The 15,543-nt window shown below is 50.7% G+C and overlaps 4 protein-coding genes across 4 annotated transcripts; 2 read left to right on the top strand and 2 right to left on the bottom strand.

The window, feature by feature from the left end:
• Positions 1 to 313: 313 nt before the first annotated feature.
• On the top strand, positions 314 to 768 carry CLUP02_03359 (uncharacterized protein; the record flags this gene model as incomplete). Its single annotated transcript, XM_049282382.1, has 2 exons — positions 314 to 435; positions 564 to 768. The coding sequence occupies 2 exons, from the start codon at positions 314 to 316 to the stop codon at positions 766 to 768; spliced, it is 327 nt and encodes a 108-aa protein (XP_049139525.1).
• Positions 769 to 2,971: 2,203 nt separating this feature from the next.
• On the bottom strand, positions 2,972 to 7,094 carry CLUP02_03358 (uncharacterized protein; the record flags this gene model as incomplete). The annotated part of the gene is made up of 3 exons (XM_049282381.1): positions 2,972 to 4,187; positions 4,252 to 5,644; positions 5,705 to 7,094. The coding sequence occupies 3 exons, from the start codon at positions 7,092 to 7,094 to the stop codon at positions 2,972 to 2,974; spliced, it is 3,999 nt and encodes a 1,332-aa protein (XP_049139524.1).
• Positions 7,095 to 9,326: 2,232 nt separating this feature from the next.
• On the top strand, positions 9,327 to 10,110 carry CLUP02_03357 (uncharacterized protein; the record flags this gene model as incomplete). The annotated part of the gene is made up of 3 exons (XM_049282380.1): positions 9,327 to 9,511; positions 9,580 to 9,686; positions 9,773 to 10,110. The coding sequence occupies 3 exons, from the start codon at positions 9,327 to 9,329 to the stop codon at positions 10,108 to 10,110; spliced, it is 630 nt and encodes a 209-aa protein (XP_049139523.1).
• A 25-nt stretch (positions 10,111 to 10,135) lies between these two features.
• On the bottom strand, positions 10,136 to 15,371 carry CLUP02_03356 (methyltransferase domain-containing protein; the record flags this gene model as incomplete). Its single annotated transcript, XM_049282379.1, has 27 exons — positions 10,136 to 10,262; positions 10,320 to 10,474; positions 10,543 to 10,635; positions 10,688 to 10,735; positions 10,946 to 11,080; positions 11,147 to 11,171; positions 11,241 to 11,367; positions 11,436 to 11,577; positions 11,635 to 11,886; positions 11,952 to 12,068; positions 12,134 to 12,202; positions 12,282 to 12,394; positions 12,527 to 12,672; positions 12,916 to 13,053; positions 13,115 to 13,157; positions 13,234 to 13,291; positions 13,414 to 13,789; positions 13,850 to 13,987; positions 14,046 to 14,083; positions 14,157 to 14,194; positions 14,244 to 14,373; positions 14,436 to 14,458; positions 14,512 to 14,567; positions 14,649 to 14,683; positions 14,738 to 14,983; positions 15,102 to 15,142; positions 15,203 to 15,371. 27 exons carry the CDS (start codon positions 15,369 to 15,371, stop codon positions 10,136 to 10,138), a joined length of 3,078 nt encoding a protein of 1,025 aa, XP_049139522.1.
• Positions 15,372 to 15,543: the final 172 nt, after the last annotated feature.

Raw genomic sequence — 15,543 nt, 5'->3', positions numbered from 1 at the left:
TTTCCATGCCACCCTATCCCGGCCGGGGGTTTGATGCCGCCCAAATGAGTGTTTGAAGGTTGCTATCTATTGCTTTCCGGCATGGCGGAGGTTCATCCGTCAATTATCTGAACCTCCAACCCGGTTCCCCGAATAGGGCAATTGAGAGACAGGAGAGAGTGAGATTGCTGGACAACGAACGGAACGACAGTAACCTGACTGATCCAAAATAACACACACCCCTCAATCCGATACCTCAATCCGACACCGATGCCAACGACGACAACCATCACCACCAAAGCCAAGAGAAAGTCAACGACCGTTCCATGTCAAGATGCGTCGTGATGGTGTTGCCGCCGCCCGCCGGCGTCGATCCGTGCAACAACCCTTCCCTTCGCCTAAACTGCGCCGCCCGGTCGATCTGCTGCCCCAACCATTCTTCCCCCAGACTCTGATGTAAGGGCGAGAGGTCTTGCGCTCCCAAACACTTCCCAACTTTCGCGACGTTCAAGGGGGATTTTCATGATCGTCCGCGCGGGAAGGGAAGGAATGTGCGTAAGACGGAAGCGCCAGCTCCATGCTAGGCTACCTAGCAAATTGTTTCCCCGCGGAGGCACACTCACCACCACCCCCGAAATTCCAATGGGAACTGAGACTCAACCCTCCAAAAGGCTGTCCGACATGAACCCTGCCACCGGCAAGATGCCCGGCTGGCCCGCGCTATCGTACCCGACGCCGGTCGCACCGGCCGAGAAGTTAGAGAGAGCCTCGCCCCCTTTTCCATCTTGAACATCTCTTCTTCTTTCTATCAGGCCCTACCTTCCTTCCGGGCCCTGGGCCCCGGGGGAGGGAGGGTGCGCAAATCCTCGAGAAGAAAACGCCAAATGACGTACCGGAGGGTTGCTCTTCTTCCGCTCTAGGAAGGCTGACACGGGATCGCTTTGGGGTAAATCGAGATTCCGACACAATGGCCCAGTATGGTTCCCACGCCCTCCCCATCACTTCTTTGACTCCAAAGAGACTCCAAGTCTTTCCAGGCTTTTCAGTTTATCTAACTGACTCAACATGCTGGACAATTCACGACGAGAAAGAAATAAGGGGAACAAGGAAGCAAAATCCCGCGATTGTCGCTTCCTGTAGTGGTGCTTTGGCTTTCGCAAACATGACGTCGGTGCTAAACACCAAACCCCAGGCGCGGTCCTTGACGATCAGGATAACCCCCGTACGGAAAACATTGCCAAGGATCGCCCAAGCTTAGATACCGATGCCCCGAGGAGAAGCAGTACATACGTAAGTATGCCATGCATCTTGGAAAGAACTGACGCACAGAAGGTGTTTTGGCCCTTTTGATTGTCACTCTCAAGCTTTGTCCAGGCCGTTATCAGAAAATGTGAGAGTAAAGAGAGAGAGCCCTGACAAGCCGACGCTCGACAGCGTTCCTGATTGGTTCTGCATCCTCAAAGCATTGTTTCCCGATTGCCTGAGCGCGAAAAAGTGACAGGTAGGATTCTCTCATGGGAATTGACGAAACCTTGATAACGGAAGTTCCGTCCGCTGCTGCGCTGCATAGAATTAAGGTTCATCTAATGGCCTCGTGTTTCTCCATGTGTGGTGTGCACGGCCGGAATTAGTCTAGAATGTCTGACCCTGAAATGAGCAAGTCCGCCCAAAATGCGAATTGCTTAGACTGCCAGGAGTTCTGTAGAATCATACCCATGGAAACTGCGAGTTTATCTTGTTGCACCCTCAAGTTTGATCTCCTGCACCAAAGCAACTCATATGGCTACCTAATCAGCCCAAGACAAATCGCAAGGTTTTGAAATCTAAACGTGACGCAAGCAATAGTCCTGCTTGTTGATCAAGACGAACTTTCGTCTGTCAACTCAGATAACAAGATCAGGGTTGGGCTCCACGGTGAACGTCTCACGTACACGCCTTGCAATATTAGAAGCTGCCTTCCAATATATGTTCACTGTCTCTAGACGGTGGTTACTACTTACTTATTCTACTGTGATTACTCATGAGGAGACGGATGAGGTCTAATGACTGAACGCGGCGATGGTGATATACGAGCCCGCAATAAATCTCAAAAGAACGATTTTCAAAGCGAAGCTGTTGTGTTCACCATTCAATTGCAGCCTGGGTAAAACAGCTCACTTCTGGTTGGGAGGCACCGATGTCGTACCACCAAGCACAATATCTTTATATACCTCCATTGAAGAAGTCTCGGCACGCAAGCGCGCAATTGCCTCTGCTCGTCCACTTTGCGAAGACGACTGTTCCGTTTGATTCGTAGATTAGCGGGAGTCCTCAGCTAGCCTCAAGGAGCATTGGGAGACCGCGAAATCAGCATCTTTAGCCCAGAGACTGAGAAATGAGGGGATATTTCAATAAGTGAGTAGACAAAATCAGTCATCTCTTGTCCGGCACTGTGAAGACTTAGTACTCCTGGGGCATGTGTTAATGGAAGGGGAGCAATCGTCATTGCAGCATCTATAAGGGAATCGCATTGTGCAATGATGGGTATCGAGACTACAGCAAAGCTCAGCTGTCGTGGCACAACGCTTCGGTCTGCTGAAGCGTTGAAATACATTGACCAAAGGCGAGTGAAGTCGGGATCAACTTCAGTGACTATCTCTGGGCATGGAAGAAGGCAAACAAAGTGCTATACAAGTCTCATTCGAAATTGGTATAAGGCTCGGCGGACATTTTGCTGACTTACATTGATACGAGAATCTGCTACTTGTCTAAAGGGAAAGGGCATAAGTTCCGGTTGACTGGTTTTATCCAGTTACTCTTGAAGGATGTATTAGTTAGAATTTGATCAAGTATAAGGTGTACATCTAATATCAGATACTGCTGTTCGACATCTTTCCAGGATATCAATTCTCGCTGCAAGAAACTCGATCAATCTAAATTTGACTTCTCCTCATCAACCCCTCATCATCACCCTTTTCTATGTCAAGCTGAATGTTTTAACTAATAACATCTATTACTCCCCCGTTGTGCCGCTACTATTCCACAACTCCCTAAACATGCCCCCTTCCTGATCCTTCAACACTCGCGGTACCCCTTTCTCAACAACACTGCCTTTATCCATGACCACGACCGCATCACAGTCCAAAACCATATCCAGGCGATGAGACACCATGATAATCGTATAACCATCAAACTCCCTGCGAATAATATTCTGCATAACAAGATCCGTAGCCCGATCAACACTAGAAGAAACCTCATCAAGCAATAGTATACCCCCTTCGGTACCGCCACGGCTCTTCACCCGCCTCCGTAAGACCGCCCGAGCCAGACAGAACAGCTGCTTCTGCCCCTGGCTGAAAGACTCCGCGGTGAGTCCGGCACCTATCCCGCCTCGCTCTTGTATCCTCGCGAGTAATCCTACTTGCTCTAAGACCTCGAGACACTCAGCCTCGGTTGCCGCATCAAACGAGTCGAGGTTGTCTTTCACTGATGAGCCGTCGGGGAGGAAGATTGCGTCCTGTGAGACGGCTATGATGCGGCGCCGCAAAGTATCTCGATCGACTCTGTCGAGAGGCACGGAGTCCATCACAATGCTACCCGCACTCCCAGGTAGAGTCTCGATGAGACGAAGCAGCAAGAGGATGAGCGATGATTTGCCGCTGCCTGTTCTTCCGCATATAGCTACCCTCTCGCCGGGTCTGATTGAGAGGTCCAGATCTCGGATGGCAAGATCCGCAGGCGGCTTCTCCTCGCCCGCTGAGTTGGGCTGATCCCTGGAGACTCCGTAAGACGCTGAAACTCCTTTGATCTCGATTGCTCCCTTCTCAGGCCAGCTTTCCTTGGGAATGACATCTTCGTCGGGCCCAGTCTCTGGAGTCACCGTGTCGCTAAACGTCTTTAGGCGCGCCACTGCTCCTATACTTGTTTCTAGCATGGTGTACGACTGAACGATTGTAGTCAGGGTATCACCGAAAGACATGAGAGTTACTAGTGATGCACCGGTGAATCCAGAGCTGGCGCGCAGTTGCGTCGCCAACGTCACTACGATGGTCGCAAGGGCAGCCACGAGTAACTTGAGTACTAGCTGTAGCCAACGCTGGATGATTGCGAGCTGATATGCTGGCCTCTGGCTGGTGTCAAGAAGGTCGTTGTTGACTGTGATATCTGCAGAGATGAAACCCAGAGCTCTCAACGTCGCTAAACCCTTGAGAGTATCGATGAAATGAGAGCTGTGAACAATATGGGTCAGTGCAGTCCTAAATGAGTTTAGATAGCAGTCACCAGCAGACTCACTAGAGAGGACTCTTTGCTTCAAGCTCCAGAACACGTAGCTGCCTCGAAGTCCGAAGGTAAAACATCTGCACAAAGTACAGAATCGCCACAAGACAGGGGTAACTAATCGCCAACCACGGCGACGAGACGGCAATAATGACAGCCATACCCACAGCAGCAAACAGCAGCACGGAGAAGTTGATCAGTGCCATCGGCAGCTCGCTATCAACCAGAGCGAGATCCTGAGCAAACAAGTTCGTCACTGTCCCCGTGTCAGTCGTCGCAAAGAACCTCAATGGCGCGCCGACGAGCTTCCGCAGGGCTCGCTGGTGCAAACTCGATCCGGACTGTAAGATCATGGTCTGCGTATTGATGAAGACGACCACCATCAGGGAACCGAGACACATGATTTGTAAAAGAGCGTAGATGCCCATGTAGAACGCGCCTGAGCGCTTCGGGATCTCGGCGGTGATGTCCTCGGACCAGAACTTCAGCCAGACGGTGGGGAAGTTCATGCAAAAGGCGTAGGCACAGCACCAGAAGATAAAGACGGCAATGACCCATGTGGCCATGCTTCCAAAGTAGTGTCTGTATACTGCAACATCGCCCAGCTGGCGTGCCTTATCCGGTTCGTCCGCCACGTCGGAGACTTCAGTGATTATTTGAGCTAAGGGGATTTTCTCAGGCTGGCTTGACACTTCATTCTTTCCCTGAGGAGAGGCCTCGGTCTCTTGGATCTTCAGACTTTGAACGTATTTCCCGTTGGTCTGCAAGTCTGCAAAGGATCCCTGCTCGACTACAGTACAGTCGGCACCGAGTGCGATGATATGGTCTGCAAGTGGTAAATGACGCACAGAGTGTGTGCATAATACGGCCGTGGTGCGCCTCTGGCGAACGATGCCTTGGTTGCCAAAGACCCGATTGAAGACGTGCTCTTCGGTGGTCGCGTCGAGGCCGCTCATGATGTCGTCCAGTATAAGTAGGTCACATTCGAGGTACAGGGCGCGAGCGAGAGCGACTCGTTGTCTCTGCCCACCACTCAAGGTGAGCCCGTTGCTGCCGATTTTAGTTCGATCGCCTTTGGGTAGTGTTGAAAAGTCGGCAGATAGCATCGTGGCATCGATTACTTGGCGGTATCGTTCAGGATCCAGTTCCGAGTGCCCAATGATATTGGCCTTGATTGTGGTATTGTAGAGGAACGGAGATTGATCGCAGTAGCCTACCCTGCGATGGTTGACACTGAAGATCGCTTCGCCAGAATAGTGTGGGATCTCGCCGAGAAGGCCTTTCAGAAGTGTCGACTTGCCGGAAGCCACAGGTCCTACGATGATGGTCAGGGAGTTGGCAGGGACGAATACGTCAACGTCGTGCAGAACGTACTTTCCCTCAGTCCATCCGAAAGAAGCTTGCTTCACTGCGATTGAGGAAGAATGTAATTCAGTGGGTTTCGTATCACTTTCCAAACTTGACAAACGCGAAGCGTCGGGCGTTTTGCGATAATCTATACGGCTGTCTTTGTCTAGGTACGCCTGGATACGACCCAGGCAGGCGAACGCCGAAACCAGTTGCGGAATGGTCTGGAACAGGCTGCCTAACGGACCAGCCAAGAGCATGAGGTACGCCATGGAAGTGAAGATGCGCGTTACGTTGAGGGTCTGAGAAGTCACGGCGAAAGCCATGACGGGGCCGAGCTGAGAGGGCGTGTATGCAATCGTCACGGCCGCGAGAAGCATCAGTCGCCATTTCCCACCCACGCTAAGTTCCTTGAGGCGTAAGCTGTGTATCAGGGTTTCAATCAGCCCCGACATGGCCGAGATCTTGAGTGCCTTCATGCTCGAGATAGCTTTGGCGGTTACACCGACTCGCTGCTGAATTGACTCCATCCACAACGTTTGACGTTTTCCTGTGAATTTGGCGGTCACCGTGGAGGCTGCCGTGCAGACGATGACTACAACGACAGGTGCAACAAAGGCGGCGCCGATTTGCCGTTGCAGCAACCAACACGCCAACGCAACCTCGATCGTGTTGGCCCAATATTCGTGGATCGGCTGAAAGCCATTCTTGACGCGCTCCACGTCGGCGTTCATGAGAGTCAAAGCTGCGGAATCGTCTGCGGCGGACAAACTGATGACGGTTGTTTTGCGGTAGACGGCCGAGGCCAAGATGCCTCTTGCCATGTGGACGAAGCGCTCTTGGAAGTACCAGTAAACGGAACTGGACGTAGCCATGCCAATGTAGGTGAGAAAAGCAGCGCCGATATACCCGTACCCCTTATTCGGTGACGAGGCACCCACAGGCTCCTGGAGATAGTTCAACAAGCTCTCAATCATGAGAGGTTGGCAGAATTTGAAGCCCATCTGACAAAGCCGTGGGATGATGGGCAGTATGAATGGTCCTACAAGCGTCTGTGCAATGCCCCTGAATAGAGCATACTTGTGGCCCTGCGTTTTGTTCTTCTCTAGAAGAGGCCCGAATTTGGCGTACAGGACCTCGGCTGACATTGCTTCATCGAGCGCATACAAGTCGTCGAGGACAAGGAGCTTGCGGAATCCCCTGAGAAAGAGGTCATTGACCCAAAAGTAGGTCGACAGACTAATGAGACCGCTCGTCGCCTCTGGACTTTGCTGCTTTTCGGAGGCTATTGCTTGCCTTTTCGTCCAAGATTCGATGACGAGTACGACGACTTTCAGAATGACACTTGCGATCGACAACCGAGCTTGATGGAAATCGTTGGCAGAGTCTGCCGACAGCCATTCAGTTCTCGTGCGAGCAATATCAAACAAGGCAGTGATCAGGAGGTATCCACCGAGCAGCATCGACGGCCGCGGTGAGCGGGCATGCTCCAAGAATGAGAGAAGGATCATGACTAAGGATGCAATGAAATTCATCGTATCGGATGCGAGCCCCAGCTGGGACGACCAGTACGTGCCACGACTTGTCAGAATGAGATGGCCAAGTTGCAGGCCACTGTAGGTCACAAGAGCAGACTGATAAAGTATTAGGTATAGTGTAGTTATAGGTAGTGTCTTTTGCTTACGATCTTAAGACATAGTAGAATAGTCTCGTCAATTATCTTTTGTTTTTGAAGCAATTGAAACAGTCGCGGCAAGGAACACAGGATCAACACGGCTGCCGGAGTAATTGCCAAGGCGGCTTGCTCGAATCCGACAGTGAAGTCAAAGTCATCACGGCATCCGTGGACGACTGGACCCAGTGACCCGTCGTTGGCACATGAGGAACTCATCGAGAGGCTGAAAATGCTGGCGTTGGGTAAAGATTGCCGAAAGCGCAACGGCGCACAGTTGAGACGCGTCGCATAAATCGAAAGGATTCGACAGAATTTTGAAAAATGTACCTTGGTATTAAGAATAGGTCCCTTCATCAACAAGTTGCCCCCTGTGCGGCGTATTATCACCCCGAGCAAGTAAGCATCATCTGCTTGGCTGAATTTCCGGCTCTATCGCTCGACATTTCGGTTCTCCACACGGAACTGTGCCCATTGGGCCAAAATGAACAAAAAAAGTCAACCTTCTTAAAACAACAAACACACATAAGAACATTGCTTCACTCCTCGCCTTAGCAAGGGCAAGGGAAAATACAGAAATTGCAAGGAATAGGGCAGGGGATGATAAAGCAGAAGCGTCCGGGACAAGGTCCGCGACCATCATCACCGCCGCGAAGGCCCATTTCCATCTGCTCTGTTTGGGGCTGTGGGCGCTGAGGATCTTTTGCGCGGCGAGGCTGATTAGTGAGAGGTTCAAACGTTCACGGCTATTCGACGGAAGAGGACTCTGTGCTCACCCATGGGTTGGTAAGGGGTCGGCTGTTGGGCGTCGCTCAATGTGGAAGGAGAATCTGCACGCCCAGATGGGGCAACTTGGCTAGATTGGTCCATTGTGTTGTTGGAAGTGTTGTTGGAAGTTGGTGGAGCTTTCGTTGACAATTGCGCAAGATGAGTATACTTTTTTTGGTCGCGAAAGAGAGAGATGTCAATGTCTCCCGAAGATGAGAAATATGGCCTGGGGTCGAAGATGTTGCTAGGACGAGAAAGGTAAATGGCCATGACGCAGCCGCCTCAGAAAGAGATGGGATGACACCAATCCAAAGGGTGGCTGTGCAGTCGTCACGTGCAGAGCCGATCAGGTGATCCTTATTAAACTACGAATGCTGTCAAAAGCTCTAATCACGCGCCTGCCTTCCAGAAATTTGATCAAGAGCGAGCTATATGGACTTGGAAATGCGAGGTGATAGACAATATCCATGATGGTTGAGTTCTCCTGCCGTTTGGTGGCTGCGCATTGCTTCTGGAGTAAATTCCATATCGGACGAATGAGGCGGCAGACGCCTCGGAGGTCCGACCCGCCGGTCGGATCCCAGTTCCGGAGCCGAGACCCATTCTCTTGCTCCGTGCCCGGTCCGGTCATCTGCTTGTAACCGCATTCTCTGCGCTCAATCAGTGCGTTGCTCCTCATCCTACCTTACCTTAACAGAGACGCTTTGGAGTAAACAAGACGCGATTTGGAGTTAATTTTTCTTGGTCACGGTCAAAAGATACAACTCGATGCATTTGCTTCAACTCATTGCGAAGAATGTCGCCTGCCTTGTAGTATCCCCGGCACAGTAGGGTGATGAGTGAAGATAGGCCACCCCAACTCTATGGCGACATAGATCGCACATGTAAACGCCGGGTAAGAGATAATACACCAAGATGAAGTGGAGGCGGGATCGACATATATGCTGTACGTAGGTGCTCATTCGCGCATACAGTACTCAACCCCGGACCCGTTTCATTCCAATCCCGTCGGGCAGTTTCAAAAATAAGCCTCTGGTTGCATTGGCTCTCGGGGCGATCGCTGACTCGCCATGCAACTGTACAGAAATACCTACAACTGCGGAGCGACCGACACAACAACCGGGCAAGGATACAACCCCCTTTTTACTATTTTGACAACTCCCAAGAGTTGCTGAACCATTCAATTCATTCGCATGTGGGGGCCACCCGCGTGAACAACTCACCATCGTCAAACCACTAGCCATCGTGGGGGGGTTGGCGACTTTATTTTAGTAGGGCGCCCTCGCCCTTCTAAATAAAGGCAATGTATGAGACGCGGACAGCATCCCGCACCACGGTCGAGAGAGAGCCAAGAGAAGGACAAGAAATAATTGAAACGTTCATCGCCAAGACCAGCGCGAGACGGCAGCCACAAGCTTTTCTTGCCCTCCTACTCTTTTACCGCTTCATAGCATATCCCAATCGGCTGCTAACTAAGCCTACCTCACTGTGATTGTCGCTGGCATCCTTTCTACCTCCCTTGGAACCGATAATACTCCAAACCTGCCAAGGTGCAGCCAAGGTTTTCGGGCCACCAGCCGATTGCACCGCCAGACGTCTGTGGCCGAGCTTCAATTAGCAGACCTCCAAAATAGACATGATACTCCTGGCTATTGTCAAAACTGTAAAAAACAGGACGTGAAAAGAGGAGACGAATGCAAAAGGGCTCCTTGTGAATGAAGTATATAATCGGGACGAATGAACGCACAGTCTCGGTCTCATCTCTCACTAGCTCATCATCATCACACAACAGTCTTCAGCTTCAACTTCATCCGATTCAAACGCTTCGAACTCATCTAATCTTCCCCGCAACTGCCAAACGCCAGACTACCAAACCCACATTCAAACTAGAAACTATGCGTGGCATCTTCTTCACCGTCTTCACCCTCGTGGCCGCCGTCGCCGCGCAGGCACCGTACACCGGACCTTGCTCTGATACCGCCTGTGGCGTGGAGAGCGAGAACTGCGATGTCCAAGGCCGCCAGTGCTTCCCATTTCCCAACATTGCTCCAGCGCTCCGTGAGGGCTGCGTCTGCGGTTCTGGTTAAACCGACATACACCAGACTTGGAATTTCATAGGCGTGAGTACGGACCACTTCCCCGTGATGTGTCAATCATCATCTCATACTCAATATAGGTTTTGGGATCAGACTCGGCGAAGATCAAAGCGGCAAGGCGCGCATAAAAGGGCCACCGGAACCTCAATTGGAAAGGTTCCGTAGAACACGGCATAGGAACATGGCACATAAGCGACTACTTTGGCGCCAAGGACATCGAGGACACCAGCATTGTTACTTCCATAGCTAGATTTTGGCTCTTGATTACAGCGAATTCATTGCATTTGAAATTCCAAGTGTCTACCGAATACGAAGAAATATTGTTCTCCGCTTGGGTTCGTGACTTGGTCTGGCTCTACAGATAGTATCCTTGCAACTCCGATCCTAAATCTTCCGAGAAAAGAGCTTGTACCCATCATCAACCTCATAACGTAGGACTTGTTCAGGTGGTGGACTACTGCGAACAGCGTCGACAGACAAGATTTGCGCGATTCGTTCGTGGACTGATTCCGTTAGCTGTTTGAGTCAGTTTATGCCAGAGAGAAGAGCTTGGCGATGCTTGACGGACATTGTACCGAGCGAAACCGCCCAGCCTGGGGCCGCGCGAAGCCATACTCTAAGGAAGCTTGTGTCGCGGGTTTCTCGAAAGGATAAACCTGGCTGCAATCTTGACTTCAAATGCGGAGAAGGCCGTTGGAGAATCCAGGAGACGACGACACAGCCAAGTTAGCTTCGCCATTTCCATGGCTCATACTTTGGTGTTTAATTACGCCATCGTCTGAGGATAACCTATTCTTCACAGTCTTCATTGGAGATGCCGACTTACTCGGTCGTAATACATTATTCTTCGCATCCGACTGATAGCAGTACCCGTCATTTTCAAGCGTTTGGATACGGCTGGCTCCACCATCAAGATGTTTAGACTGAACGAAATGGACATATACGTTGGGAAGCCAAGGCCCTAAGATCTTGTTCGTCCTGTTCCTATCTCTTCAAAGACGGGACCTTTCAAGTCTCAACGTCTGACCGAGATTTCGTGACCTTGCTCGAGTCTGCCTCAGCGGTATCCCACTCTTCGAACTACATCCTTCACACATGATCCCCGAGGCTTAAAGCCGAACTTGAATTCAGAGGGTTCCGTCATGTAGCTGATTGCGTTCATGGCCATATTGTCGACCTCCTCCAACGGTACTCTCTCAAAGGCCCCTGAAAGGCTATCGAATACCATAAAGGTGTTATCAAGAGACACTTGCTTACCAGGCAGTTTCGTGTACCTTGGCTTAGCACAAGTAGGGGCAGGTCAGTACGTAAGCCACCATCCAAGTCCAGCCATCTCTCAGGGATGAAAGCTTCCAAGTCTCCATATTGATCATAAAACACCTTCTTATCCCACTCAATAGCCCAAGAATTCACGAACAATGTCACTCCCTTGACGACGCGCTTGCCACAGATCTTATCCTTCATCTCGGTTCTCTGTGGGATACTTCCCGGCGAAACCGGTCGTCAGCGCATGACCTTCGATGCCGCGGCATCGATGTCAACCAACTTCGTCCGGTCCGCAAAGCGCGGCTGCCACTTTCTGCCGACGAAGTTATCTGGGATGGCTTGCGATCGCACCGCGATTTCCACATTCGTGTGCGTTGCGACGAGAAGCCAGAGCATCTTCCGTAGGTCAGTCTCCATACCGCCTTGGACGCTCGTTGCGAGGGTGAAGGCCAGATCTATTCCCGACAACGGGGCTTGTTTCGGTGTACTTGGCGGTAATTGCTCGGCTTGCACTCGCACACTTGATAAGAGAAACCTCATCCACAAGCAAGCACATACGACCACACCCATCGGAGAATTCGGGATCCCGTCCGCTCTCCCATAGACAAGCCGATGAGGGCCAGATTAGTAGTTGAGTCGGTGACGATCAGCGAATACCTGGTGTTGTATGTTTTTTGACGTTCCTTTTGTTTAGTGGTGGGTCACGATGTTGCTTGGATAGCATTAGTAATTACCTAGTAAAGCTGACCGGTTGACTGGCTGAAACTTTTACGCGGCAAAGGACCCAAGACTCGGAGTTAGCATTCGATAATGAATTCTCGAATGGGCACCATGCTCGTGCATTGAGTGAGTCGTAACTTTCGCTGGTACGCTCCGGTGATCATGTCCATGCTCACAGAGCTCTGTCTGTGACCGTAGCATGCACTCCGTTTCTCACGGAGCTCATTTCCTGCTTCTGCGGTATTGAGAATAACCATGTTAAGGATCTCAAAGAGTCTTATCGTCGTGACTAGTCCATTGCGTCAACCCATTCATCCCAGTTCAGGAGCGGTCTCTCTTAAGGTGAGCGATGAAGGTCGCCAATGATAGGGAGCTTGAGGGGCTTTGAAATCACCTCATTAATTTCGGCTTTTCTCGACACCAGAAAGAAGACCGTCACCAGTTCGATTGCCCCCAGCTTGATTGATTGAGTTGCTAGCCATATCGTTGTCCAGACGAACCACGGGAGAGGGTTGGGCCTGGGCATATAGAGATAGCAACAGGACGAAACACGGATGGTGCAGACAGCTTGGTTATTAATAGTGATCGCACCATTCCCTACCCAGAATATACGATTGAGCGGGGCCGTCAAGAAAATCGTTCTGGGGCATCTTCGGCCATCGGATCAAGGAACAATGACCTTTAGAATCTCACCAGTCACTTCCTTACGGCATGGTAACGCACGAACATTGGATTTCATCCGTACCTTACTGACCAGAAGATAGCCGTCCAAAAAGATTCACACTACCTGAGCCGGGCCCGCTGCGTCACAGATTGTATGACTGGCTAGTTGATTCGGATGAACTGCCAAGATCTACCATAAGCTCCGCTCCGGAAGCAACACCGGGCGGGGCCGGACCGTTCGAACTAGCGGCCCGTTTTGACCGGCTGGTAGCGGAAGCGGGGCCCCTAAGAGCTAGCATGATAGCCTCATAGGGTAAGATAGTGCTGACAGAGACTACGACATCACGGACAAGGTGAGAGGCCTGAAGCCAAATGGCCTATATGTATTTCTAGACATAGTCTAAATGATCCCGTTGTCCGGCTAGGTCAGCCATAGGGCTCGACATCTGGAATTCCATCAAAAACTGTCTTGAGCAAGAATACTCATGCCTCCGCCTCCGGTTTCTGCGCATAGACAACGAAGCTGTTATCATTGTTGTTAGCCAGATGTCTCGTGGTCCTTTAAACTTAAGGGAAGTATAGTAAATGGCAGACTCACTACTCCATGTAGGGATGGAAGGTTCTAGACTTCAGCTCGCGACGGACGTCTGCGAGAAGTACGATAACCTCCTCCTTGGTCCATCCAAGTACGCCGGTGAACAGTCTCAAAGTGAACGCCTCCAGCCCGTCCAAGATCTGCATCAGGTTGATCATGCCCAGTTCCTTGTAGTAGGGGTCTTTCGGCCAGTCCCCAACAGGAATCTTGAACTTCTGGTGGGTGATATTGACGTAGTCCCCAGTCTCCCTGACCCAGTCCTCCAACTTAGGTCCCGGATTGGCTTCGCGGTTGATGCGTTTGCACGCATCAAAGAACAACTCCGACCACTTGCTAGTCTGGTGCTGTTCGGTATAACTACCGTCATCTGAAGTGTATCGCAGGTTGAAGTCCTGGAACTCAACCCAGCCGCCGGGGTTTACGTTCCTAAGTTGAGAACGTTAGTGAGAAGGGTGACAGGTGAGCTCCTTGGCCTTAAATACTCACTCATATATCCTCTCCATCAACTTCGGCCAGTCTGCAAGTGACGCAGCCATATCTCTGCAAAATATGAAGTCATACTTCTTAGAGTTTACCCAGGGACTTTCAACATCATCGATCTCGAACTTCACATTCGGTGGGACCCTACGTGGCCCTGGTTAACACTAATGATACTGCACAAATTTGTCAGGGTAATACCTACCAAGTTGGCTGAATAGCGCTGAGATCATTTCCCACCACCTATTACGTTGCGTTAGTTTCAGCTAACATCCCAAAGACAACTCGTGTCGAGGTCTTATTATACGATGCTTACTTCGGCGTTTGGAAACTCCTCACCCATGAGCATTGCCCCTAGAAGCTGTTAATCACTGTAAATTTAAACGACTCATGTGCAGCTTACAGATTCCAGTTCCAGTACCGATGTCAAGAATCCTGTGGATCTTGTCTTCCTCAATCGGGGCCATAAAAAGCTTCTCTCCGGTGGCCTTGACCATCATCATATGCAAGAAGTCCAAGCGGTCAGCCTCAGTCTTTAGGTTGAAAGTATTAGCTAGTGAAGTTCTCCTCGATTGGGATCTTGAAATCGTCATACCTCATCATTAGGACCCCAGTACGCTACTTCTCATTAGTCAACTATTCAGCATAGGCACCACACAAATGATACTCACATCCAGATCTGAAAGCGTGGTAGCGACGACCGTGCTCTGTAGGGTAATCAACCACGCTTGAAGTTATTGATGCTGTATACGACGACCTGATTCTCTGCTTAGCCTCAACTTGGATGATCTCAGGCACAGCTACTCACCACCGGTCATCAATAGTAGACGCGCCGTCAGATCCCTGGTGATTCGATTAGGGCGAATTTTGTGCAAGTCTGGGGTTTAGAAAACATACAATGCCCTCATCGTCAACCTCAATTTGGCCTGTTGCATCCTCGTGTTCACTTTGTGTTGAGCCAGGTCCTGTAGGAGAAGCAGTCTTGGACCTCAAAGGCGACGCAGTCTTTGACCTGGCGGGAGAGCCATTTTTCGCGCGACCAGGGGAGCCGGATGCCGGTGGGCTGTTTGGTGTTCCAGTCATGTCGAATGGCGGCCAGGGTTTCTGGGGGTCTGTTCCAAAACTTGTGCCAAGAGGCTCAACCTTTGAAGGAATAGAGAAGTTCAGGGAACATTAATGTAGGAGAGGGAGTGGTCAATGGGAAGGATGCGTCAGACAGCCAGTATGGAGAATTTGTACTCAATTAGCTACTCCTCTCTACGGGCTCCCACAGCTTGTGAACCCCGTTGTTGGTGCAGGGCACTCAGATGTGCATACATAATGCATATAAACGTTCCATTTCGTCAAGTCAACGTAGCAAACTTCTATATCCCCGGGGTGAGAGACTAATCAGCAGCTTTCTAGCAATACGGTAGCGGGGCATGTCAGGTTGTCGCATCTCACATTCGCGGAATCGAGACCAATGAGAAGTATTCGCTCCAGTCTCCCTGGTCGTGGTGTGGATATTACAAGGAAAGCGATCAAGCCACATCATGCATGAATCAGCTGAGAGAACATTTCTTTCGTCCCCTCGTTGCTAAGAGCTCCAAATGGAAGGTGAAGAGACAACAATCCCGAGCCTCCGGGCAGGAGCAGACATAATATGTATGCTTCAAATTTTGGCGGATTACTCGGATGGACACTTCATTTAGAATGAGATGCTT

Source organism: Colletotrichum lupini, chromosome 2 (assembly GCF_023278565.1).
Source record: "Colletotrichum lupini chromosome 2, complete sequence".
NCBI classification, from domain to species: Eukaryota; Fungi; Ascomycota; class Sordariomycetes; order Glomerellales; family Glomerellaceae; genus Colletotrichum; species Colletotrichum lupini.
The sequence above is the reverse complement of the archived record's forward strand: the minus strand, read 5'-3'. Positions and strand labels throughout refer to the sequence as shown.